The 27,160-nt window shown below is 36.9% G+C and overlaps 1 protein-coding gene across 4 annotated transcripts in view; it reads right to left on the minus strand.

Moving 5' to 3' along the window:
- RIC1 (RIC1 homolog, RAB6A GEF complex partner 1) overlaps window positions 1–27,160 on the minus strand; it is a 153,520-nt gene that overhangs the window by 17,789 nt on the left and 108,571 nt on the right. For 3 of the 4 annotated variants that reach the window (XM_050761689.1, XM_050761690.1, XM_050761691.1), the window contains exons 7-17: window positions 24,362–24,453; window positions 19,400–19,488; window positions 14,961–15,105; window positions 14,387–14,435; window positions 12,132–12,284; window positions 10,710–10,913; window positions 4,693–4,731; window positions 4,285–4,395; window positions 2,997–3,086; window positions 1,564–1,724; window positions 483–621 (exon numbers count right to left, since the gene is read on the minus strand). In XM_050761689.1, coding sequence (XP_050617646.1) covers window positions 483–621; window positions 1,564–1,724; window positions 2,997–3,086; window positions 4,285–4,395; window positions 4,693–4,731; window positions 10,710–10,913; window positions 12,132–12,284; window positions 14,387–14,435; window positions 14,961–15,105; window positions 19,400–19,488; window positions 24,362–24,453 — 1,272 coding nt within the window. The remainder of the gene's footprint in view (window positions 1–482; window positions 622–1,563; window positions 1,725–2,996; window positions 3,087–4,284; window positions 4,396–4,692; window positions 4,732–10,709; window positions 10,914–12,131; window positions 12,285–14,386; window positions 14,436–14,960; window positions 15,106–19,399; window positions 19,489–24,361; window positions 24,454–27,160) is intronic. The other variant, XM_050761693.1, reaches the window with a different exon arrangement.

Genomic DNA, 27,160 nt, shown 5'->3' on the forward strand with positions numbered 1-27,160 from the left:
AATATTATCTACAAGACTTATATCTTTCAATTTCCATGTCCCAGTCACTGTAAAATTCTTCCAATTCCCTGAGTGTGTCATGTTCTCTCTTGTCTATGGGCCTCTGCACTACCATTCCTTCCACCTGAAAATCCATCCCCTCTTAACTTAGATAATCTCTACTTATTCTCCTGGTTTTAATTTAAATGATACAGAAATCTCTGATTATTCAGATTATTATAGGTTTTTGTTATATGCTCTCACAGTAATGTATACTACTTTTTGGTACACATAACAGGAACAATTCATTATGTATGTAATTATTTATTTAATGCCTGAGCAGAAAGCATGTCTTTTTAATTTGCCACTGCAACCCAGCATCCTCATATAAGGTACATTTTAGACACTTAGTATTTATTTGCTGAACAAATAGTTCCTAATATGGACTCGAATACCAAAAACTGAGATGTAAACTCCAAAGAGCTTTGATAATGGAATGGTACCTGCTGTGGCATTTTCAAGGTGATTCCATTCTCTGTACTCACTGATGTCAGAGTGACAGATACTACCAGGAAAGGGTGAGGAATGTAGCGTGACATGGAAACCTCCTGAAGAACTTGAATACCAGCAGTAGTATTTGGACTGTAAAAACAAAAGAAACCCACATACCTCAACAACAATGCTAACAAAATTTTCTTTCTTTTCCACTAGTAATAGTATTAGACTTCATGCTTATGGAAGACTCAGATGTCTTCTACCTATCATCTTCTCCCCATATATCCTTCGATCAGGAAGTTGGCAATGTTGAGGGGAACCAGGGAACATATATGGGGATGAGAGAGAAAGAAAGGGAGTAACAAATAGGAGGGAAGACGAAAACTAGGGAAGAAGCTGTAAGAATACAAATATTTAAGTGGAAAAAACTAGTTGATTGAGAAAGAATGACGGTTCAATCACTGAGGCTAGTGAGATGTCTTAATTTTTATCTTGCATTACTCCTCAATCACTGTGCTGTTTCAGTAAATACATACTTCAATTAACCTCTGAGAACAAAAACAGAACTCAACGGTGTGGTCTAAATATGTCGCAAGTAGACCAGATGCCAACACAAATATAAGGCAACATGCAGCAGCAACAACACTGCTGATTTTTTTCTGCCCCAGACTATAGCCATCTAGCTCAGTGGAAATATAAGTCAGTTTGCTAAGGACATGCTTCCTACAGTCTTAAAGTTGTGGAACTCCTTCAAATTCCCACCAAGTATCGGGAGCACTAGGAGAGTCAGTAACCATTTATTTTCAAGGTTGTGAAAAAAATTTAGTATCTAAGGGTTTAACCTCATTCCAAACTAGATTTTTTTTTTCAAATGACTCCAGGAAGATAAGCTAAAGAAGTTAGTGTAGGATATTTCTTTTTTCTTAGCTATTATATCAATATCACTAATTAAAACTTGCTTTTTTTTACTTCTAACAAAAATGAGATTGAATATAAAAGTGGAATAACTGTTTTGAGAAAATAAAAACTACAAAAGAAAAACGTGATAAATAGGAGCAAAAAGTGACTTCTCATATGCCAGATACTTACCCATCAGATTTTCTTTCAATACTGTAAAGGCATATTGAACAGTCTGCTCTAAATACTATTACCATGTCCTGGAAGACACTAAGCAGTAATGTTTCTGCTTGTGCTTTGGTGACATGAGCAAAGGCATTGTCCAGATTTGATGTTCGCAAGTATACTCTAAGCTGAAGAAAACAAAAATAAATAAAATTATAAAAACAAGATAACTGCTAGGGATGACCAAATACTTTAAACATGCTGTTTTTATCTTCTTTTTTTTTTTTTTTTTTTTTTTTTAAGTAACAGGAGTTAAAAGAACTATCTAAGCTTTAACAATAAATGGATTATGCTTATATATTTTTGCAGACTAGGCTCATTCTATGAATAAGCAAAGAATGAAGTGATCAAAACTGAATGTACTATTATAAAATATTCCTGTTAGACCTGCTTTATTTATTTATTTATTTAAAGGCGGGGTCTCACTCTGTTGCCCAGGCTGGAGTGCAGTGGCATGATCTCAGCTCACTGCTCCTTCTGCCTTCCGGGTTCAAGCAATTCTGCCACCTCAGCCTCCCAAGTAGCTGGGATTACAGGGGTGTGCCACCACGCCCGGCTAATTTTTGCATTTTTAGTAGAGACGGGCTTTCACCATGTTGGTCAGGCTGGTCTTGAACTCCTGACCTCAGGTGATCCACCCTCCTCAGCCTCCCAGAGTGCTTGCATTACAGGCGTGAGCCACCGCACCTGGCCTAGACCTGCAGATTTAGACCTGATACATCATGAGACCAGCAGTTTCTCGAAACAAACAAAAAACCAGATACAGAAGTCTCCTTTATCCATGGCTTTGCTTGCCACAGTTTCAGTTATCTATAGTCAGCCATGGTCTGAAAATAGGTGAGTACAGCATACTAAGATATTCTGAGAGACCACATTCATATAACTTTTATTTCAATATAATGTCATAATTGTTTTATTATTAGTCATTAATCTCTTATAAATTAAACTTTATCATAGGTATGTATGTATAGGAAAAAAGATAGTGCTATATAGGGTTCAGTACTATTAACAGTTTCAGGCATCCAGTGATGGTCTTGGAATGTATCTCCCATAGTTAAGGAGGGGTTACTGTAAATCAGTAACTAAATAAATCTCTCTCTGAGGACAGCTGTTCTTATATCATGAAATTTTTTGCTTTTAACTCTTTATTTTCAAACTCCATAGAGAATGTCTGACAGCTAAAATCTTTAGAAAAGGTTTAGATGTCTCAGTTGTCACTTAAAATTTTTTTAAAGTAGTAACCTGAAAAGAAAATCCCACTGGCTAAAAGAAGCTACATTTTTAATTAAAAGATAAAATGTTTTGTTCAGTTTTCAATAGACTATTTTCTATATAAAATTAAATCATGCTTAATAGCTTTAAAATATAAAAATCTGTTATTTCTGAGAGAAAAAACCTACCTCTTCTTGACGGTCATTTATGTTATAACATGCAAGGACCATAAAATCATTCCACCAGGCTAGGCCACCTGTCACGATCATATTTTGCTCCTTAAAATAAAAATTTTTTTAAAAATTTACCTTATGCTACCAGGAATTATAACAAAGTAATATATTTATAAAAATTCTTACCCAGACAAAGCTTAAATTATTGTTTTTTGAGACAGTCTCACTCTGTCACCCATGCTGGCGTGCAGTGGCTCAATCTCAGCTCCCTGCAACCTCTGCCTCCTGGGTTCAAGCAATTCTCATGTCTCAGCCACATCCCAAGTAGCTGAGATTACAGGCATGCACCAACACACCTAGCTAATTTTTGTATATTTTGTAGGGACGGGGTTTCGCCATGTTGGCCAGGCTGGTCTTGGATTCCTGGCCTCAAGTGATCTGCCCACTTCAGCCTCCCAAAGTGCTGGGATTACAGGCGTGAGCCACCGCACCTAGCCAAAGATCAAATTATTCTGTTCTACTCTCCCTCTCCAGTGATAACTCTAGAGCCTTTATTAATAATGATCCATATCCTGTTTATAAAAATAAATATTTCTTTAAGAAGGCAAATATACCATTAAAAATAACTGGGTGCTATATACCATCATCATTCCAACACCCAATAGGGCTTGGTGTAAATTCTGGCTTAATCACTTATCAGATGAGTAACTGAATCCTAGTTTTGTGTGTGTGTGTGTGTGTGTGTTTACATCGAAAGATAAGTAACAGGAGTGCCTTCATTGGGTTGCTATGCAGATGAGTAAGGTAACATATATGAAAGTGCCTTAAAATGCCTAACACACAATAGGCACTTAACAAGTATTGATTTCCTTCTCTTCCAACTGCATGCATGTATGTACATACACATACATACACACACACACACATATGCTCACTATCCCATATACATCACACACAGAACAGGCAGGGAATGATCTCAAATTCTGTGGAAATCTATTCTGATCAAATTTGATAAACTCAAGCTGGAATGTAAGAATAAATCCTTAGGCTAAAGAATTATAGTTACTGATCTTAACAAGAATTAAAAATAAACCAAACTATTTCAACACAAGATCCTTTATCAAATAGCAAGTATTTTATCAGAATCAAATCTTAGACATTATTCAATATCACTTTTTAATATCTGATTTTCCTTATTTTTAATAAGTAACCAAAATTACTTAGTGATAAACTTTATAGCTATTTCATATTGTAGTTCTCTTATACTTTGAGAAATAGGTTTTTAATCTCAAAAAAGACTAACCTGGGTAATGTTTCCAAAAAGTTTCCATTTTTTGGTGAGTAAAGAGTAATGTGCAAAACCAAACTTGCCAACCACAGCAATATTCTGTCCAAGCTTATCAATAGCTGAAAACTGTTTGAAAAAAAAAATAAGAACTTTTCCTTGCAAACCTATATACTTTATTAGGCATAAAGAGCTTAGTATTGTGTCAGGCAAATAGACTATTAATAAATGTCTGGTAATTAAATATTTTAAAATCCAAATATTCAGTTATAGCTGACAAAATTATAGATGTTAATATACTAGCAATGTTACAACAGATCAAGTGTTTTATTTTTCTCAAATCACCCACTGAAGGGCTCTTCCCAGAATGCCTCTTGCAGCAAATGCTAGCCAACAAAAGTTAACACCAACAAAGTAACAACTCACCCGTATAGGCCAATTGCTCTCTAGATAGGTGCTGGAAATCTATAGAAAATAACACATCAGTTTGGTAAAACTTATGAAATATATTTAAACTTAAAGCATTAAGTTATCACAATATGAGATTCATCTTCCTGAACAATGTTTAAGGTGCTCCCCCAGTTGGTAGCGGAGCACTTGGAATTCACCATTTGTATATGAATCAGTGTTTTACATCTTATGTTTGTTATTTCATGTTTCTAGGCACCAGGCTTTCCTCTCCCCGCCCCTTACCCCTTACGATGTTTCTGTTTGTTTTAAATATTGAATTCAATAATTACGGACTGACAAGAGATTTTCAGAGAAGGCACCCATGAGGGCAGCTATGAATTGTGCAGATGAACAGTTTGGGTTTGCTGATATAAACCATTCCAAAACAACCTAATCTAATACAATTACAGCCTCAGAAAAAGTTCTGGTTTTTAATGGAAATATTTTTATTACTTTTACACTTTTCTGATTAAAAAAGCAATGCTCAGGCCAGGTGCGGCTGCTCACGCTATAATCCCAGCACTTTGGGAGGCCGAGGCAGGTGGATCACCTGAGGTCAGGAGTTTGTGACCAGCTTGACCAACATGGCAAAACCCCATTTCTACTAAAAATACAAAACTAACTGTGCATGGTGGCGCATGCCTGTAATCCCAACTACATGGGAGACTAAGGCAGGAGAATCGCTTGAACTCGGGAGGCAGAGGTTGCAGTCAGTGAGCCAAGATCACGCCACTGCACTCCAGCCTGGGCAACAAGAGTGAAACTCTGTCTCAAAAAAAAATAAAAAAAGCTTATAAAATTATACAATATAAAAATTGACAAAATGAAGTTCTCTGTTGTTTAGGGACAACCACTGGTAGCTTTTATTCTGTCTTTAAATATATATATATATATATACACACACACACATGAAAGAGTGTATGTAAGCTGTTATTTTTCTATTGGAGTATTTGACTTATCTACAAGAACTTTTAATATATTACAAATATTAACTCTATCTGCAAGAAAAGGGGTTAATTTTTCCACATTGTTTGTCTTACATCTTTGAACATGGTGTCTTTGTATCATCCTAGCAACACCTTTCAATTTAAATAATTGATACAGGATATCAATATACATTAAGTAAATTTTTGTTTTAATGAGACTGATCTCTCCAGCCTGCTGATTAGTTTTCATGAGCACATGCTGGAGCAGGGCAAGAATTAACAGAACCGAACAAAAAAAGAGTCTTCTGTTCTTGGAATAAGAAAAGCTTCAATTTGTTCAAATTTATTTTCATTTTACTCTAAGAAGAGTTGTCACGGCTGGGCGCGGTGGCTCAAGCCTGTAATCCCAGCACTTTGGGAGGCCGAGACGGGTGGATCACGAGGTCAGATCGAGATCATCCTGGCTAAAACGGTGAAACCCCGTCTCTACTAAAAAAAAATACAAAAAACTAGCCGGGCGAGGTGGCGGGCGCCTGTAGTCCCAGCTACTCAGGAGGCTGAGGCAGAAGAATGGTGTAAACCCGGGAGGCGGAGCTTGCAGTGAGCTGAGATCCGGCCACTGCACTCCAGCCTGGGCGACAGAGCGAGACTCTGTCTCAAAAAAAAAAAAAAAAAAAGTTGTTGTCACATATTTAAAAACTAAAGACCAAATTAAAAAGCTAAGTCAACTGCAATCAAACCCAGTAAGATTGTTTGTGTAATGTGAAGATAGAACAAAAATTAAGTAAAAGCAATATGCTTTAAACATCTGTATTAACCTTGAAAAAATTCGACAGAACTATTTGTTATACTTCACTTAAGTGCTTTACTTACTACTTATTATTTGTTATACTTAAGTTGACTTAAGTCAACTTAAAATCCAACTAAATCTATAGCTTAATAAATTAATAAAATTCACTATGGGCCAGGTGCAGTGGCTCACGCCTGTAATCCCAGCACTTTGGGAGGCCGAGGCGGGCAGATTGCCTGAGGTCAGGAGTTCGAGACCAGCCCGGCCAGCATGGTGAAACTCTGTCTCTACTAAAAATACAAAAATTAGCCGGGCATGATGGCAGGTGCCTGTAATCCCAGCTACTCGGGAAGCTGAGGTAGGAGAATCACTTGAACCCGGGAGGTGGAGGTTGCAGTGAGCCGAGATTGCACCATTGCACTCCAGCCTGGGCAACAAAGTGAGACTCTGTCTCCCCGCACCACCCCCTCAAAAAAAAAATCACTATGATGGGTAAAATTAGTTCAGAATAATGGTACACTTAAGGTAATGATTGGGTGGTGAAATAAAAGTTGAAAGCATTTTCAACTTTTTTCAGCAGTCACTCACAGCAGGAGGATGTACCTGAGTATAACTGTGCCAATCACCAATGGCACTAAAAGGAATCCTCACCTCCCTCAAACCTTGGTATTTCATGAGTACTTATGAAACGTGTGGTTGGGTAATGGAGGAGCTGGGATCTTACTACAAAAGTGGATTCTAACACAAAGAGTTTCTAATAATGGGAACCAAAGTTAAATCTTATCAAATGATCAAACTATGATCAGTATCTATAAGAGAAAACAATTTATTCTGTAAAAATCTATGAAGTGTCACAAATGATTTATTTTAAAAACTTAAGGTGTTAAGTTTAGAACAAAGCTTTATTTTTCATGCAGTTTTCTGTCTAAAGATACTATGTATTTTCTCCAGTAGGTCAACTTTATTGATCTATGTGTCATCTGAACTCTGAGCTCTACCTCTAATACTGAGAACAGGAAATGGCAGAGTAAGGAAGAGGCAGCTAATCAGTGAGAAAAAAAACAGGTCATGAAAGCACACTCAGGGCACTAAAGTCATGCCACATCATTGGATAACTGAGTGCTAAGGTACAGAAACTCTACCCTTATCTTAGAATGTTTCAGTTTCTCTTAAAGAAACTGAATCTGCCCTTATTTGTTACTATGATTTCTAAATTTTAAAGTAACTGCTAAAACTCTGTCTCCTGCCTAGATGAGTTTTGTCTATAACTAGTGAGACTGTGGGAGCCATCCTCCTAGCAGATTTGTTCTGTGCCAAATACCTGGTACACTTGATACATACTGTAGGAAGACAGCAAATAATTTATGAATGAAATAGCCTTTAAATACTGTCTGTTGAAATCCCTAACTTAGTGCCTGATACCCTGTAGGTGCTTATCTCCCACATTTTGTGAAGCTTATTCTTTCTAAACAGCCAAGCTAACTATCAAACCAACACCCTCAGAACACTGGATAATAGATTTATGTACCTTTCAGAAGTAAATGTTTACATCATACAAAATACTGACCATTAAAATAAATGGCAGTCTTAGAAGGGACATGGCCTAAAACTAGAAGGTTTGTGTTTTGTAAAATTTCGGAAGTTTGTGCCCCATATGTCAACAAATGACTTTCAAAAGTTTTAAAATTTCTAAGTAAGAAAAAACTTTTTAAAAAGCACCTTGGCTGGTGCTTGCTTTGGCTGGGTGCAGTGACTCATGCCTGTAATCCCAGCGCTTTGAGAGGCCAAGGCAGGTGGATCACAAGGTCAGGAGTTCGAGACCAGCCTGGCCAACATGGCGAAACCCTGTCTCTACTAAAAATACAAAAATTAGCCGAGTGTGGTGGCACACGCCTGCAGTCCCAGCTACTCGGGAGGCTGAGACAGCAGAATCGCTTGAACCCTGGAGGCGGAGGTTGCAGTGAGATAAGATCGCGCCACTGCACTCCAGCCTGGGCAACAAAGAACAAACTCGATCTCAAAAAAAAGCACCGCCTTTACTGCCAGCTACCAATCCTGCTTCTGACAAGTATGTATTTGTTTTGTTTTAGTTAAAGAAAAATCCTAAGTAACACAGAATTTTCCAGTCTGGAAGCTAAGGAGTATCAGATAGCAGGTTTAAACAAACAAACAAAAAACTAGTATTCTAAATGAGAAACAGAACAGGCAGCAGAATTAGTTGGAGTTCATCTAAGCTACACAAGAAGCATACAAAGAATAAATCATGCAAACAAAATCAACTTTGACAGAGGATGTGGTCACTTATCTTAGAAAAAAGGATAATACTGTAGGGTAAATTAAACCAGGCAACTATGTTTCTTCAGGGAGTCATGATAAATGGCTAAAAAGCCTAGAACGTAAAGGTTTAGCATTAGACAGACACTTTATACTGCCCTATACACCACCACCATAACTGCACTGAATCACATAGCTGGAGTGCCAGCAAAATATAGGGCAACTCCAGTGCAAACTGCCAAACAGGCAAATTCTAAGTTTTAGCTCAAAGTCAGTAGTGTATTATGTGATTTAATACTCAGTACCTTGGTTTTAAAATACATTAGATTGTTACTTTAACATAGAGTCATGATAAAGATAAGTCTGCCACTACTCTGCTGGGTGAACTGGACAAGTCATATAACTTCCCTGATCCTCAGTTACCACATGTATCAAATCCAGTTGTACTTTATGATAATCTCTAAGGTCCTTCCAGCTTGAAAAATTCTATGAGCTCATTATAATTGTTTTGGCAGTACAAAACAATTAATGTGGCATTATTTATGTTATTTTTAAGGAAACTGATAAACTAGGTAAACTCAGGTTTTAAAAGTTCATCTGTCTAAATATCTTTAGCTATCGAAAGAATAGAATAACAGTAGAATCTTGCTGGTACCCAGTCCTAAAATCAGTGTTAAAATGTTTCTCTTATATGGGATACTTCATAGATGCTTAAGAATCACAGAATCACTGAGTTTTTGAGCTGGAAGGAAATTCAATTTTTGTTATTGCCTGATCGATTTTTTAGTTCCAGACCTACCTTCTTTGATCCTCTGCTCTACTTGGCTCTCTGGTAACACAGACCTGGCTAGGCAGAACTGGCATTGATGCTAGGTCAGTGTAGAATGAATAGTTCAAAGTATGGGGAAATGAAAATAGCAGAGAAATGGCTATAGGAGAGAAGGGAGCAGTGGAAAATTTTAGTCAAGGAAGTAGCTAATGCAGTTTTATTTAAAAATTGTTACTAATTATAAAATGGTATGTACATTGTTTGATTCTATGAGTTTTTATTAATGTAAGTACATTTTCTTTTAGTGTATACCACATGTCAATGTAGGAGATAATCCTTCAACCTTTCTTTCACATGACCATTTTTTTGTCCCTCATTATCTTCACTCAAAGTCAACTGAAAATAACATGGGAGCTGAAGTAGGCTAGTAGGGTAAACATACAGAGTCAAAGTAAGGCAAAGAATTACGGAAATAGAAACTGACTAAAAGAAACTAAGAGTGGGCTTTAATGTACCTAAAATATTTTGCTATCAAAAGGGGAAAGAAAATACTCAGGACACTGAAATTACGTATGCAAGTTTCTTTTAAGAAACTTCAACTTACTGGTTTCCCCAAAATAATTTTACTTGGTATCAAAATTCAGAATTGATTTCTATGTTAAATGTCAGTTTATCAGAATTACTGTAAGACACTGTTAATTTAACAGTGATATCAGAATGAATAAATAATTTGGAATGAGATTAGCTAATAAAATTATTAACAATAAAGCTCTCTACTGATCACAAGTCTGCAATTAGGGTCCAAAGTCACGTGATTAACCTCAACGTGGCCCCATTAGGATTGTAAGGTCAGCTGCACAGAATACTAGTTGATGTTCCACTTTCCGTGAGATTATTACACTTTGTTTTGCCTGTGCAAATCCGTACAGCTAAATTTATACAAAAAAGAGGCTAAAAATAAAATAAATAGTTCTCAATGAGAAGGCAAAACGAACTTCTAGTTCTTGACATTATTAATGGACTTGAAGCAGGTGGGGATACACTCTACGCCAATGGAAAGAAAGGAGGGAGAAGACAAGAGGACAAGAACACAGAAAAGCAGAAGAGGGACATGACAAAATGGTTAAAAGGATTCTCAGTTGCCTGAAGTTAAAAGATGAAATATTTAATAATCTGTTCCAGGTGATATCCTACCAAAGAGTAAGTCTCTTATAATCAGTAATTAAAGATTTACCTGTACAACATGCCAATGCCGATGTCCAAGTAAAGTGCTTAATCCCTGAGACTCTAAACCTCCATCTGCAAATGGGCTCTTTTCTCGACTGGGCTTATGCTCAGAGTGTGTTGAAGAACTCCTAGGATTCTGGGTTTGTGAAGCCTCTCCACAGTTCAAGTACAAGCGGTCCTCGCCCTGAAGCAACACCTGCTCTTGGTTACTCTAAATGAGGGTAAGAGGAACAAGAGGGCAAAGGAAGAAAGCAAATAAAAACAACTCAATATTACGTAGGAGAAAACACATCGATTTAGTTTTATTATAGGAAATGTACATATATCTCAATGTTGATTTTCTTCACAGAGGACAAAGACTACACAATAATCTCATGCACTGTTATAACTAGAAAGAATAGTGATCTTAGTGACTATGAGTTTTCAACTAGAAAGTCAGTGTTCTCAAAGGTGAGTAGACTCATTAACTATTCAGATCAGACAAAGCAGCACCTACCCTTATCGCCTTTCCATTTTAGTCCAAATGCTGGTTTGACATAAAACTCAAGGGTGCTTTTAAATTATTATTTGGGATGGGGAAGGGAGGGAGAAATGTTCTTTTCTTTTCTGGGGATCCTTAATCTTCAAGTGGAATAATGGATCTGAGATTCAGGCTATTTTCACATTCTTTCTGGATGTGTTGTAAACTTTAATTAGAAATCTGTTGTACCAAATATCCATTAAAAAGCCATTGATGGTAGATATTAAGATATGCATTTTTAACATGTAACATATACCATTACTGTATATTAGCAATATATAATAATATTAGTATACACTATTTCAGCTAGAAATACAAGACGCAGTGTTTGAGGCGGTGTTTCTAAAAGTAAGTCCTCAGACATACTTTCTTCAAGCTGTTTCTTAAAAAGTCACAGTTAAATAAGCATGGGGAACACTGTTTTTTATATACCACCTCCTAGATTTTCATGATGCACATTAGCATATTTAAGACTCTGGAGTCCTAAAATAAATAAATCTCTACAATTTTGTTTTACCTTTATTTGACACTTATATGGAAACAAAACTTTTAGAAAATCCTGTGGAATTGCTACTAATATCTCTCATAAGTAGTGCCTAGAGGAACACGCTTTGGGAAATGCTATTCAGATAAAGACTAAATTACTCAAATTATTTAAATAAATACATAAACAGTGCTTTCTGTCAAATTGCTTATGATCCTTTTGAAAGAATAGGACCAAAGAAACACAACCCATTGAGAAATAAAATTTTGGTATAAATTTAATATAAATTAAAAAGAAACACAAGAATCATAGAAAAGAAGATAATATGCCAATTTTAGAAGTATACACCATATGTATGTCATAAAGAAGGGTCTGAACTTCTAACATAAAAGACACTAAAAAATCAGAGCTTTAAATATACTTACCATACAAGGGTTTACAGTGAGTACACTCTTAATAAACTGAAATAACAGGATGCTGGGCTGTTTAACTACACTCCTGAGGTCAGACTCAATTTCAGTGTTTTGAGAACCAAATCCGCTGATTACCCATAGGTGATAGCCTTCTGCACCCCAGCTCTTAGAGAGAAGAGGGAGAAAAAAAGTCAGAGCAATAAAAGGCTTTTGTATCCCTTTCTAGCTTCAATTATTCAAATTCTGAAATAGCCAATGATAGCATTATTAATGACTCCTGAAGGCTGGAGAAACCGTGATAACACAGACAAGAATCACATCTTCAGTTCCCTGTTAACTAACTCCAGAGGAAACCACCATCACTGCTGTCTATCTACAGAAGTGGAAACATTACCTATCATTCTTAATGCCAGTTTCAGGGTCTTAATCCTAAAAATACCTACTGTGCTCTGTAATTTCTCCATTGCTTTAATTTAGCTGCCTCTCAAATACAAAGAAATTCCTTACAGAAGACACCCCAGGTTACCTAGCAGAAGCCTGGCAAAGAAGCCCCTACAACAGATGCAGTTTTGTATGGAGCAAAAAACATTGGATTGGAAGCTGTGACACTAGAGTTTTCATTATAGCTTGGCTTTTTGTATATATTACCTTGGCCAAGCTGTCTGGTTTCTCAGGATATAAGTTTCTTCCTCTGTAAAATGAGAATGTTCAAATAAATTCCTCCAGAACCATTCAGTTTTAATATTCTGTAACTAGACTCCATGAGAGTATTTTTAAAGATTAGTGATTCTCAATCTTCAAGCCAAGAAAATGGTAAAGGGACAGGGGTAGCCATGAATTGTTGCAAAATTTCAAAAGTTTAATAGAACTTTTATGTTTTCCTATGATAGAGCTGCATAAAGTTTTAACTAAAATGCTTAGACTCTTAGTTTGTGGCTGAAATATCAACTTAGTGAGACAGACAACACTGGCTGTTGCATGCCATTCAGAGGGCTGACTGGCATTTATAAAAATATGTGGCTAAAAACTTATTTTAAACTATGGAGGTGGGCAAAGACATCAGAAGGGGTCCTTGGTGGTGAAAGGTTGGGAACCACTATTTTAGGCAACCATGGTGGTTTTAATTCTACAAGAAACTCAAGATCAGAAAAATGTCTTCCTCTGTGGAGCAAGAGAGAAGGGAAGCGACAAGCCTCATAGTCACTAAGTTAAAAAGGATGGTACGCAGAGGGGCTACAGCAAGAAAAACTTGTTATGTAAAGACAGGGGTTATATCTCTTTGTTTTCTACAGAAACTCTAGGTAAAAAATAAAAATACAAGTTGAGCCTCGCTAATCCAAAAGTCTGAAATGCTCCAATAGCTGAAACTTTTTGAGGGCTGATATGACACCACAGTAAAAAATTCCACACCTGACTTCATGTGATGAGCTACAGTCAAAATTTTGTTTTATGCACAAAATTATTAAACATATATTACATTACCTTCACTCTATGTGCATAAGGTATATATAAAACATAAGTAAATTCTGTGTTCAGACTTGAGTCCCATCCCCAAAATGTATTTGCAAATATTCCAAAATCCAAAAAGTTCCAAAATTTGAAACACTTCTGGTCCCAAGCACTTTACATCTATGTAAAGTTTTAAAAATATGCTCAATGCACTGTATACATATATATAGATACAGATATCCTCAAGTAATGCACAAGTGCATATCCTCCAGGAAAAATACCCAATGAGCATTTTACCTCATGTTAAAAGCAAGCAGGCCATGAGAAGACACATACAAAAAAGGCCTCATCTGAACAGTCATTATCATCATAGAGATGATAGGCGTTTGCTAGCCACATCTAAACAAAACACAAATACTGAAAACCAGGCAGCCTTCCAATTAAAAAAAAAGAAAACTTTCATCAAGCAAGAACTGTATAAAGAAGAGTCTTCTGAGACCAAAATAGTTTTGTGATTTTGTCAGATCAACATGAGTGAAAAAAGGGCCAGCCTGGGCAACATGGCAAGACCCCATCTCTACTAAAAGTCAAAAAAATTGTGGATAGTGGAGTGCCTGTAGTCTCAGCTTTGGAAGCTTGAGGCAGGAGGATCGCTTAGAGAGGCTGCAGTGAGCTATGATCTGCCACTGCTCTCCAGCCTGGATGACAGCACAAGACCCTGTCTCAAAAAATTAAATAAATAAAAATGACCGAAAAAAGGGAAGAAAAATCCAAGTTTTTTTAAATACCATGCCAATTTTTTCATAGAAAGTACTTACCATAGAGTTGATCTTAAGGGGATCTTTTTTGGTGCCATCAGACCTATAACTGAAACAGAACAGAAACCAAATATAATACAGCCTTCCAATTACACATAATGCACATAAAATTTAGTGTGTTTTTAAAAAAAATCAAACAGAGTTTGCTCCTTCAAAATAGAAACACATAATAATGCATGAAATACAAAACTGTGGGTTAATACATCTAGGTGTATGTATCTCTCAGCCACATTTTCCGAGGTCCAAGTGACTTCTTGCCAGAGTCATGCAGCTTTTAAAGGTGTGGTCATTTCCTCAGAACTGAACCTCATGTCAGATTCTTTGTGTCTAACATGCTGTCATATACACAATAGGGGTTCAAAAAAATAAATACATTTTTATGGAATGAGATGTAATTTTTTTAAACAATGAGTGTTCAGAGAATCAATATATTCTGAACAGATTATGAACTTTGCAAACTGTTTTAAGGTAAGAGTCAAGGCACAAAGGGAAGTTCTGATACAAGGTTTTGGTATGCATGCATTGTGAGAAATAATGGAGTTATCTTATCGAAAAATTGTCTTTTTTGACTTACGCAAAATCTCCTCCAAGTGTACAAATCAGCTGTGCTCCAAACACACTCCATAAAGAAAGGCCTCCATATTCCCAGGTCACTATTACAACACTATTGTCAGGAGACCATCTCATCAATTTAACAGCTCCTGTTTTATTCCAAATGTCTGTTAAGAAATAGTGAGAAGAGTTAAAAATAAATAGTTGCTTCAGAAATACTTTTTTTTTTTTCCTACATAGTCTATATTTTCAAATCTAAATGAGCAGAAAGGCAAGACTGCTTCAAAAAATAAATCCTGCTCATTTAGGACTACTTAAAATTAGTAAGGCCATTAGTTTTGTCCTGATCTAAGCAGAACAAACTCAGTGCACAGGTGATTTGTAAGAAGTGAAAGCTGTTTCTAGCCACTATTAGCTTGATTAACTTACAACTGTGTAATCTTAAAAGTCTTTGGTTTTGTATAGATCAATTTCTGTAAAACAGGGATAAGGTTACAGTAAAAGCTGTCTTTAGGAAAAAACATATGCAGACCTTAAAAAAGGCTACACAGTAAGGATGATTAAAAAAAATAAGGAGCAAATTTCTGTTTTTGGAAGTACAGCAAATGACACCCTGAATGACTTCCACACTGAAAAAATTAAGATGTTGAATAGAATACTTAAATCCTCAAAACAACCAAAAATACTGAGACAAAGTGCTTGTTCCCTGAATTTTTCTGCCAAACCCTGGAGACCTTGACTTCTACCTCTGATGACTCTAAAGCTCAGAGCTTGCCTAAGGCAGGTAATCTTACAAAAGATATCCATGTAAAGCTGGGACTACAATGGACTATATCCGTGGTATAAGAAAGAATGAGAAAAAAGCCTCTGCCATATAGGAAAAGATTTAGCAAGGAACACTTTCATGTTTCATCAGTGGAACTCTATGGAAAATAACACTCCCTTGATAATCTGAAGCCACAAACCCTCACTCTGATTTGTAATTTGTACAATGTAATGTGGTTCACACAGAGAATACAATGCAAAGGGTTAGAGATTGATGTAGTGCTCCCAAGTGACCAGCAGAAGCAAAGACATTTAAATCCTCTCTGGAAAAACTCAAATGTTATCCAGTTCTCAAAGTGTTACACACACACACACACACACACACACACAAAACGCTTCAAGGAAAACAATCAGCTCTCAGTCAAAAATCCTAAAATACATACACAAATGAGCAAGAACCCAAAGGATCAAGACATGGCAGAAACAGAAAGGCTGCAGATTTTGAGATTAACAGACACAGAATATAAAATAACTGCTTTTCATAGCCAATGAAATAAAGGAGAAGACTCAAACAAGGAGCAGGATGCATACAGATTGGAAAAAGAGCTAAATAAGCCTTTAAATAATAAAAAATACAATAACAAATTAAAAACTTGATGGACAGATCAAACAATATATTTGGCATAACTGGAGAGGATCAGCAAACCCAGATGGAGAAAAAATTTCTAGAATGCAATCTAGAGAAACAAAATTAAAAAAATTTTTAAGTTAGGTTAAGAAACATGGAAAAAAGTATAATGTATATCTGAGTTCCAGAAAAAGAGATTAGGGGAGAGGCAATATTTAGAAAGATTGGTTGAGAATTTTCCAGAAATAGTTCAAAGACATACATCTTCATCCAGCAAGCCTGAGTCTCAAGCAGGATTTGAAAAACAAACAAAATTCTTCACCTTCCACATCACAGCAAAACTGCAGAAAGCCAAAAACAAAAACAAGATCTGAAAGGTAGCTATAAAGACCAGTCTCTTGAAAAGAGAAGACAACTTGACAGATGACCTCCCAATAGCTGCAATGGAAATCTAATGACACTAGAGCAAATTCTTCAATGTATAAAAAAAAAATAACTGCCAATCCAAAACAGCATACCAAGTTAAACTATAATTAAATCACATGGGGCAAAATAAGTACATTTCAGACTCCGCCAAAGTAGAGTTTACCTTCAAAAAACTTCATTAAAATAAATTCCAAAGGATGTATGAGAGGTTTTTCAGGCAGAAAATGGTCTCAAGAAGAAGGTATGAGTTGGTAAAAGATATGGTGGGCAAAAATACTGGTATAAATGTGGGTAACACTAAGTCAACGTGAAGAGTTAAATATCCTAATTGTGATAGTTAACACTGAGTGTCAACTTCACTGAATTGAAGGATACAAAGTATCAATCCTGGGTGTGTCTGTGAGGGTGTTGCCAAAGGAGATTAACATTTGAGTCCCAGGGCTGGGAAAGGTGGACCCACCCTCAATCGGGGTGGGCACAATCTAATCAGCTGCCAGTGTGACTAGAATATAAGCAGGCAGAAAAATGTGAAAATAGAGACTGGCCTAGCCCCCCAGTCTACATATTTCTCGTGTGCTGGATGCTTCCCGCCCTCAAACATCAGACTCCAAGTTCTTCAGTTTTGGAACTCGGACTGGCTCTCCTTGCTCCTCAGCCTGCAGATGGACTACTGTGGGACCTTGTGATCATGTGAGTTAATACTTAATAAACTCCCCTTTATAAATATGTATGTATCTATTCTATTAGTTCTGTCCCTCTATAGAACCCTTACTAATACAGATATTGGTACCAGGAGTGGTTCTAGAGGAACAGAATATTAAGGATTGAGTTCCTTCACTGGTTTTGGGGTTTCTGGAATTGGCTGCCTAATATCATTAGACCCCAAAATGCTAAGGACTATTTGTAATAGTATGGAGAACACTGACAGTCCTTGACATGAACTGTTTAGAGAATTATGCAAAATAAATGCATTTGGCACTTCTGATTCATTGCTTGTGAGAGTCAAGGAGTTTAGTGACTCTATACATAACACCTTTGACCATATGTGAAGAACCAAGGAACATAATGAAGCTAGTTGGTTGCTCCTAAGTTCAGTGAACAAAGTGATGAAAGAAAATGAATTCAGGGATTCTATCTCCCAGAAGCAGACACGGAGCCTCAAATCTGCTAAGATTGCCCTGAGAGAGAGTCTTATCTCCTATAGAGAAAGAGCTAAAATTGTGGAAACACAGAGACAAGCTCTTATCATTTGAGTGGCTGATCTGCAACGAAAGGTGCATACACCTGCATCACCAGGCGTCTACTGTTAAAATGAGGGCATTGACTGGAAAAGAATGGGACTCTGCAACTTGGAAAACGGATGTGTGGGAGGACCCTGATGAAGCTACATTCACTGAGTTTGTAAACTCTGGTGAGCCTTTTTTTGCCAGAAGAAACAGCTTTCCCCATCCCCAATAGTGGCAACATCCCCTCCTGGACCCATGCTGCCATTAGCCCTTCCACATTTGTCTGAGGAGATAAACCCTGTGCTGCCTGAGGCAACAGTGATGCCCTCCCCTGAGGCAGTTGCCAGGCAAGATGTTGATTCTCCTCAGGAGCCACCCCCAACACCTCTGTTTGCTTCTAGACCTATAAAGTAAGTCCTGGCGGGCCTCTAGAGGTGAGGTTGAGAGTGTGACCCATGAGGAGGTGCACTATGGGAACTGCTCAAGTTTTCTAATTTATATAAACAGAAATCTGGAGAACAGGCACAGGAATGGATATTAAGGTTGTGGGATAATGATGGAAGGAAAATAGAGTTGGATCATGGTGAATTTATTGATTTGGGCCCACTAAGTAGGGACTATGCATTTAAAGCTGCAGCTCGGGGAGTTAAAAGGTTCTAATAGTTTATTTGCTCGATTAGCTGAAACATGGATTAAAAGATGGCCCACTGTGAGTGAGCTGGAAATGGCTGATCTCCCTTGGTTTAATGTAGAGGAAGGGATCCAAAGGCTTAGGAAGATTCAGAAGGTGGAGTGGATTAATCACTTTAGACCTAACTCATCCCAGCTGGGAGGGTCTAAAAGATATACCCTTGACTGATGCCTTGCAAAACAGATTTGTAAGGGCAGCACCTACATCTTTGAAGAACCCTATAATTGCACTTCTCTGTATGTCAGCTCTAACAGTGGGAACTTCAGTCACTCAACTACAAAATTTAAATACAGTGGGAATAACTGGATCCCAAGGCAGCAGGGGCAAGTGGCACTCAATTATCAAAGGCAAGGTGGGCGTAGCTGCTATAATGGACAGCAGAGGCAAAGCGGCAATCAAAATAGTCTGACTTGTGTAGAACTCAGCACTGGCTAATTAATCACGGTGTTCCTGGAAGTGAAACTGATAGGAAGCTTATTGCATTCCTACTTAATTTACACAAGCAGAAAACTTCTAGGTAGAATGGACAAAACACTAATTTGAATTATCAAAACAGAATCACGGCCCCTCAACTGATTTCCAGACTTGAGCCAGTTTACACACCCAGAGTCCCAATATTTGACCTATAGCATGACATGTATTGTTTAACTTAAAATCAGCATCTGCTCACATAGCATTACCAGTACATTAAAATTTTTTTTTTTTTTTTTTTTAAAAAGACTCACCAGGATACTGTTTTGCTGTTAGCTCTAATTTATGAGATAGCAGCATGGCTCCAGTGCTGTTATCTATTGTATAGACCTGCACAGAACCACTGTGAAAACAACAACAAAAAACTTTTAGTGAAAAAAGACAAATACAAATAGAAAAAGCATTATATAACTCTTATGTTCTGCTGGTGGGAGTGTAAACTAGAACAAAACCATTTTGTCAGTAAGTTGCAGTCATCTCATAAATTTGAACAAAGGCATATTCTAATCTAGCAATTTCACTTCCAGATATATCCCAGAAATTATTGTCTAATGTTTACTAGAGATACGGACAATGTCCATTGTACTACTGTGTATAATTTTTAAAAAAGGAAATAGCCGGCTGGGTGCGGTGGCTCATGCCTGTAATCCCAGCACTTTGGGAGGCCGAGGTGGGCAGATCACGAGGTCAGGAGATCAAGACCATCCTGGCTAACACGGTGAAACCCCATCTCTATAAAAATACAAAAAATTAGCCAGGCATGGTGGCGGGCGCCTGTAGTCCCAGCTACTCGGGAGGCTGAGGCAGGAGAATGGCGTGAACCCGGGAGGAAGAGCTTGCAGTGAGCTGAGATCACACCACTGCACTCTAGCCTGGGCAACAGAGCGAGACTCGGTCTCAAAAAAACAAAACAAAACAAAACAAGGAAATAGCCTATCTAGCAACGTGAGGAAAAAAATGAACTTTTATTTGGCTGTAGTACATATGGTGTAGCAATATAATACTATACCATACAGCACTGAAAATGAATGAACTTTAGCCATATGGATAGCGGATACCGTTAACCCTTGAACAATGTGGATCTGAACTGCACAGGCCCACTTATACATGTATTTTCTTCTGCCTCTGCCACCCCTGACATACCTCCTTTTCCTCAAGCCTACTCAACATGAACACAGTGAGAATGAAGACTTTTAGGATGATCCACTTCCACTTAATCAATAGTAAGTACATTATTTCTTCCTTATAATTTTCTTAATAATCTTTTCTCTAGCTTACTTTATTGTAAGAATACAATATATAATATTAGTATATATAACATGGAAAGTATGTGTTAATTGTAAGGTTTCAATAGTACGTTATTAGTAGTTAAAAGTCTTTGGGGAGTCAAAAGTTACACGCAAATTTTCAAATGTGTTGGGGGGTTGGTATCTCTAACCCCTGAGCTGTTCAACGGTCAACAGTATATACATTTAAGAGATAAAATATATATATACACACACACAAGTGTGTGTGTAAAAGCATAGCAAATATAAACATACATATTTGATATATATATAGTAGATATATAGTATTAATAGTAAATATATTTGTGGTAAAAATACAACGAAGAGTTCATGTATACAAATTTCAGATTAGTGATACTCTGGTGGAGAAAGGGGAGTATCAAAGAAGAGGGGTAAACAGGAGGCTTCATCAGCACTGGTGATGTCTTATTTCTTACGTTGGATGGTAATTTATAAAGATTTTAGTTTTAAAATATATATGCTTTTTTGTGTATATGGTATATATATTTACTTAATTTAAAACATCTTTACAAGGGTCAAATTTATGAAGGGCCTGAAGCCAAAAGTAAAATCTCTGTAATACTTCTAAGCTACATTTCAAAATTGAACTACAATGATAATAGAAAAGTCTCATTTCTGCTTATGGTATATTCTCAGTTCAAAAATTTAATGCACATTCAGCATTTGAAAATGAGGCTCCTGCTTTACATTACTTATGCAACACTACATAGTGAGAAAGAGAAACAAATGTTGTTCTTAAAGATACTTTTTAATCTAAGAATGCTTTTGCACATAATAAGATAACACTGGTTTATGACTGCCAGACTGTTTTTTTTTTTTGTGAAAGGAGAAGTCAGATGGTTTCTTCACAGCAGCTTTGATCCATTTCCATCCAGGTCCTACCTCTTCTCAAGGATTAGAACTGGGATTAACTAAAAGACCTGCAGTAGTAGTCTCCTTAAAGTTGTCCCACAGCTTACTCTGTTTTTGTTTTCTTTCTGTGTTCCATTCTGGATAATTTCTATGTTTTTCAAGTTCATTAATCCTCTCTTCTGCAATGTCTAATCTGTCGTTAGTTCCATACAGTGTATTTTTCATCTCAGACATAATGGTTTTCACCTCTAGAAGTTTAATTTCAGTCCTTTTCTAATGTCTTCCATGTCTCAGTTTAATATTCAAGAGGGACTCTTTACAGCTCTCTGAAGTTCTCTCTTTCTGCCACCGGGTTGGTGTCTATAATTATGAACTCTAGCTGCCTTGGTTTTCCCAGATTCTCTGATTTCCATGTGCTTATCTCAACTCAGGACCTATCTCCTCAATCCTGTGCTGCAGCCTACAAACACTCAAAATAATAAAAACTAAGGGCAGTTACAGAGAGATAATTTTGTTTCTCATCTTTCAGAAATCACTATCCCTTGTTACCTTATGTTCGTGTTTTGAATTCAAAACAGCTCTTTCATATTTTTGTCCATTTTCTTGACTGTATCAGGTGGGAGGGAAAATCTGATCTGTCATTCCATCATACCCAGAAGCTAAATATCTGAAAAAGATTTCTTTCCAGACTATCTACCCAAATAGATCATTTCCTGCTGAGAGACAGCACTAAGTGGGTAGCAGGTGTTTGTTTTTGCTTTGCATCTGACAACTGTCAACTGCTAACCCTGGGTTGCTGAGCTCTAAAATGTTAGTGAGGAGAGTCCATGTTTTAAATATAAGAAACAGGTGCTAAGTTACTACTTATCAAAGTCTGACAATCTTTTAGTTGTTCTATAGTGCCTGTATTCTTTAAACTACTTTTCCTTCCATTTCTCACCAGCTCAATGTAACAGAAAAATATATTTTCATTAAAAAGACAGGACTTACTAACCCCAAAGCAAATAAATCTCTGTAAGAGAGATATGGCTATTGTCACCATAAGTGATCAAATTCAGCATCATTAATACTGAGACAACTTGACATTATTACTAAATGATACTATAGGAAGTATATATCATCACCCATGACAAAATGTGTAACCAGAATCTAGTAATACCTTTAAATAGGTAACAGGAAGGTTGTTCAAATACTGATCTGCTGCCAACTGGCATCCTAAAAGGAAGCTGGCTTCTTACACAACTCTAAGGACACCAGCTATCACCTAGTGTTCAAGGCAATTAAGTCCTGATAAGTGTTGGCAGATCTGGACTAGCAGACACTGGTTTGTTATGTCACACAGCTAGAATCACAAAACTTTAACCCTAACCCATGGGCATGCTAGAAGAGAGCTTGTAGTCTCCCAGCTGATGAAAACTGAGGTGGCTGAAAAGCTATAAGCCAAGAGTCCACCTTCATTATCTTGGGGAGGGCTAGTACTTATAAATCATGTAGCTTACAAGCCCATAGCCTAGGGAGGAGTACTTCTTCTGGATTCTAACACCCAGCCTTGTGCTAGCCCCAAATGCAGGAAATGGAACTGCACACTTGCCACTGCTTCTGTCTCTGTGTATTTTCTCTAAATGCTTTTCCATGCCTGATGTGTGGGCTTTCTAATCACTTGAATGTATTGCTCAACAAGAACCAACTTCCAGGTTAGTCATGACAGGTGTCAGATAAACTAGTTAAATGCTATCATGAGGAAACAATGAGGCAAATCTAGGATGCAGGATATTCTATAAAGAATCAACTCAGACTCAAAAAAAGTCAATGCCATGAAAATAAGAAAAGTGGTGTAAGGATTATTGTAGGTAAAAGGTAACTAAAGAGAACTAATAACCAAATATAATTAATGAATCTTGACTGATTCTGGTTGGAACAAAGGAGGCATAGAAGAAATTTAGCTGGTGGCAACTGGGTTAATTTGCATATAAACTGGGTATTAGATCCTATTAGGGATTTATCATTAATGATCTCATGTGATAAAGATATTCCATTTATACAAGAGAATGTCTCCTTTTTTAGAAACCAAAAAATAAAGGCAAATGTATGTCAACAGCAAAGTGGATAAATGCTATATTCAGACAATGGAACGTTATTTATAAACCAATTTAAAAAATGATTACAGCTACTGGTAAATGACATGGATAAATCTGACAATTTTGACCGGTTACTAAGTGAGTCAAGGAGGGAATAAGAGTTGTGACTAGGAAGTAGCAGAGGCAGTTTGTGACTGTAGTCCAGCAATGTTCTATTTACTGATCCAGTTGTGAAGAAATGGGTATTTGTATTACATTAAACTATGAATATTTGGATTATGTACTACTTTGTATGTAAGTTTTTGTTTCAGAATGTGAAATAAAAAGGGTATTATAAACTTTATGCCAATAAGTTTGAATGTGTTTAAGAAAGAAACCAATTCCTGGAAAAATGCAACTTGCCAAAATCATATAGGGAGAGATAAGTCTAAATCCTCTTAAATCTATTTTTACAACTGGGCTGGGCCCCGTGGCTCACACCTGTAATCACAGCACTTTGGGAGGCCGAGGCGGATGGATCACGAGGTCAGGAGTTTGAGACCAGCCTGACCAACATAGTGAAACCCTGTTCTACTAAAAATACAAAAATTAGCCGGATGTGGTGGCGCATGCCTGCAGTCCCAGCTACTCAGGACGCTAAGGCAGGAGAATCACTTGAACTCAGGAGGCAGAGGATGCAGTGAGCCAAGATCACGCCCTTGCATTCCAGTCTGGGCAACAGAGCGAGACTCTCTCTCTCTCTCTTTCTATATATATATTTATATATATCCAAAAATATATTTTGGATATATATATCCAAAATCTGCCCTTTACTTTTGTTTCAATCTAATAAAACACTTTTACATTTCATATTAAAGTTGACTGACAAATTATGACAGCATGATACAGTTTATAAGTGTGTTAGGAACATCTTATGTTTACAAAAAACAGTATTTTTTGCAACAACTCTTAAAAATGCAAAAGTCTACATCAATTATACCTCACACAGCCAAATGCCATTAGTCGATACTTGTTATTTACTGCTACACACGTTCCGTCAACAACATCTTGTGGCCAAACTCCATGAAGTTGCTATAATAAAGAAAAATAGTTAAGGCTTAAAAAATGTTTCTCCAAATTTACTGTAGTCAACATAATTCTCCTTCAATAAACACACAACTTCTAATGCTTTACTTGGTTTCATCTGCAGAGGAAAATATCCCATCAGGACTATCCCAATAGTCTCCCTTAAAATACTACCAAATAGTCTCCCTTAAAACCTCAAACTTCTCATGAATTGGTCTGATAAATACTCAGTCCAGTGCTAGTTAATCTATTTAAAAAACACTAAAATATGGAAATTCATCCCCAAACTCAAATAAAGATGACTTTCTTGTTAGAATATAAACACTTTGATAGCGGAAACAGCATCTAACTTGCTCACTATAATTATTCTCATCACCTAGCACACAGTATTTAACTTCTCAGTCAGTGAAAAGTAGTACATTCTGTTTGGTTTATTCTTTAGAAGCAAAACTGCTTACTATTCTCTACAATTCCCTTCTTTATAATATAATGGTTAATAGCATGGTATCTGGAAGCCTGACAGCTCAGGACTACCTTCATTCCTCAAAATGATTATTTGATTTTTTTTTTTTTTTTTTTTTTTTTTTTTTGAGACGGAGTCTCGCTCTGTCGCCCAGGCTGGAGTGCAGTGGCGCGATCTTGGCTCACTTGATTTTTTTAAGCTTCAGTTTTCTTATCTGTATTTACCTCTTAGGGTGTTTCAAAGATTAAATGAAGATACACATGTAAACTATTTAGGACAATGCCTACCATTCAACAAACATTCAATAAATAAATGACATTATTAGTAAGCGTATATGCTATTTAATTCCATATATAGAAAATACAGCTCAGTTGTTTGCTCTTATTTGTCAAATCACAGACATTCGATGACAAATTCCAAGGCAAATGTCATAATCATTAGTTCAGTTAGCACAAAAAGTGGCACACTATAATATAGCACTTTATTTTTGGATGATCCCAATAGTAAACACTAAAGATACAATATAATCACAACTATTTGAACTAGAATACTACAGATTTCATTTAATTCCACAATCAGCTATATAATCTACTATCTAAACATGGAATCTTTGCTTTAGTAGGAATTTTATTTATCTTTTAATTTTAATAATAAAACTGGACATTTTATGTCACAAATGGTAAAGACAGCAGTGAGCACTGGTTTTTTGAACTGCTGCTTAGATTGAAATTCAATCCTACAATAAGTATTTTCTAGGTGGTTACGATTCACTAGGCACTGCTCTAGGTGCTGAGGCTATACTAGCACACCAAAATCTTTACTTGTATCCTTGCTTTACATTTGAGTCAAGAGACAGACAAGTTAAAAAAGTATATTGTATATTAGAGGTTAAAAATACTATACAAAAAAAAATTAAGCAATGGTGGTAAAGAGGGAGTACAGGGGAAGAGTGTAATATTCAACAGGTTTCCCTGTAAGGATGCCTTTTGAGGAAAGTCCTCAAAGAAATAAAGCAAGTGTAAAAGCTCTACTGTAGTAGCATTTCTGGCATGCTCAAAGACCAGCAAAGAGGCCTGTGTGGACAGAGTGAAGTGGATGGGTTGTGAAAGGAAAGTAGTATATGTGGTAAGAGATGTAATAGGAGGTCAGATTTTTAGGGCTTTGAAGGCCACCATAAGAATTCTGGCTGCTTCTTCAAGTTATACAGAAGAAGAATATTAATTTTTTTAACCTTTTCTGTCATGAATTATAATAAAGAATACATGAAAATGAAACATACATCTCAATTAATATCACAAAGCAAACACTTGTGGAATTGCTACTCAGGCCAAGAATCATCAGTACCCAAAAGTCTCCCAATAGTGCCCTTCCCGATCACCATATCCTCACACCCCTACAACAAAAAATATCCAGATTTACATGGTAATCACTTCCTTCTTTCTTTTAAATCATCATCACTTGGCCGGGCGCGGTGGCTCAAGCCTGTAATCCCAGCACTTTGGGAGGCCGAGACGGGCGGATCACGAGGTCAGGAGATCGAGACCATCCTGGCTAACACGGTGAAACCCCGTCTCCACTAAAAAATACAAAAAACTAGCCGGGCTAGGTGGCGGGCGCCTGTAGTCCCAGCTACTCGGGAGGCTGAGGCAGGAGAATGGCGGGAACCCGGGAGGCGGAGCTTGCAGTGAGCTGAGATCCGGCCACAGCACTCCAGCCTGGGCCACAGAGTGAGACTCCGCCTCAAAAAAAAAAAAAAAAAAAAAAAAAAAAAAAATCATCATCACTTAAACATGCACCCATATATACTCTAATTTAGAACAGCCTGCATTATTTGCCCTTTAATTTTTACCTAAAATGGAATCATAGCATGTATTCTTTTGTGTCTAGCTGCTTTTGCTTACTGTGTCTGTAAGATCTATCTGTGTTGTTGCATATAGCCTAGTTTGTTCATGTTCATTGTAGGCTTAAATATTGGGCTTAGCTCACTGGGTCGCTTTGGCCTCCCTTAGTCTGGCCAGTTCTTTACTGTCTTGTTTGCTCTCCAAGGCCTTCAAGCATATTAAAAAATATATTTTTTCTCCAGCTCTTTTAGTCCTCAGGAGGTTCTGTTCTAATAATCTAGTCCTACTGAGTGAGTCTCCACAGAGAACTAACATAATCATATTTTAACACATCTGTTAAATGTCATTTAGTTATTTCCCTATTACCAGTAATATATACGTACTGTTTTCTTGTAATTTGTATTTTCTC

Source organism: Macaca thibetana, chromosome 15 (genome assembly GCF_024542745.1).
Source record: "Macaca thibetana thibetana isolate TM-01 chromosome 15, ASM2454274v1, whole genome shotgun sequence".
NCBI classification, from domain to species: Eukaryota; Metazoa; Chordata; class Mammalia; order Primates; family Cercopithecidae; genus Macaca; species Macaca thibetana.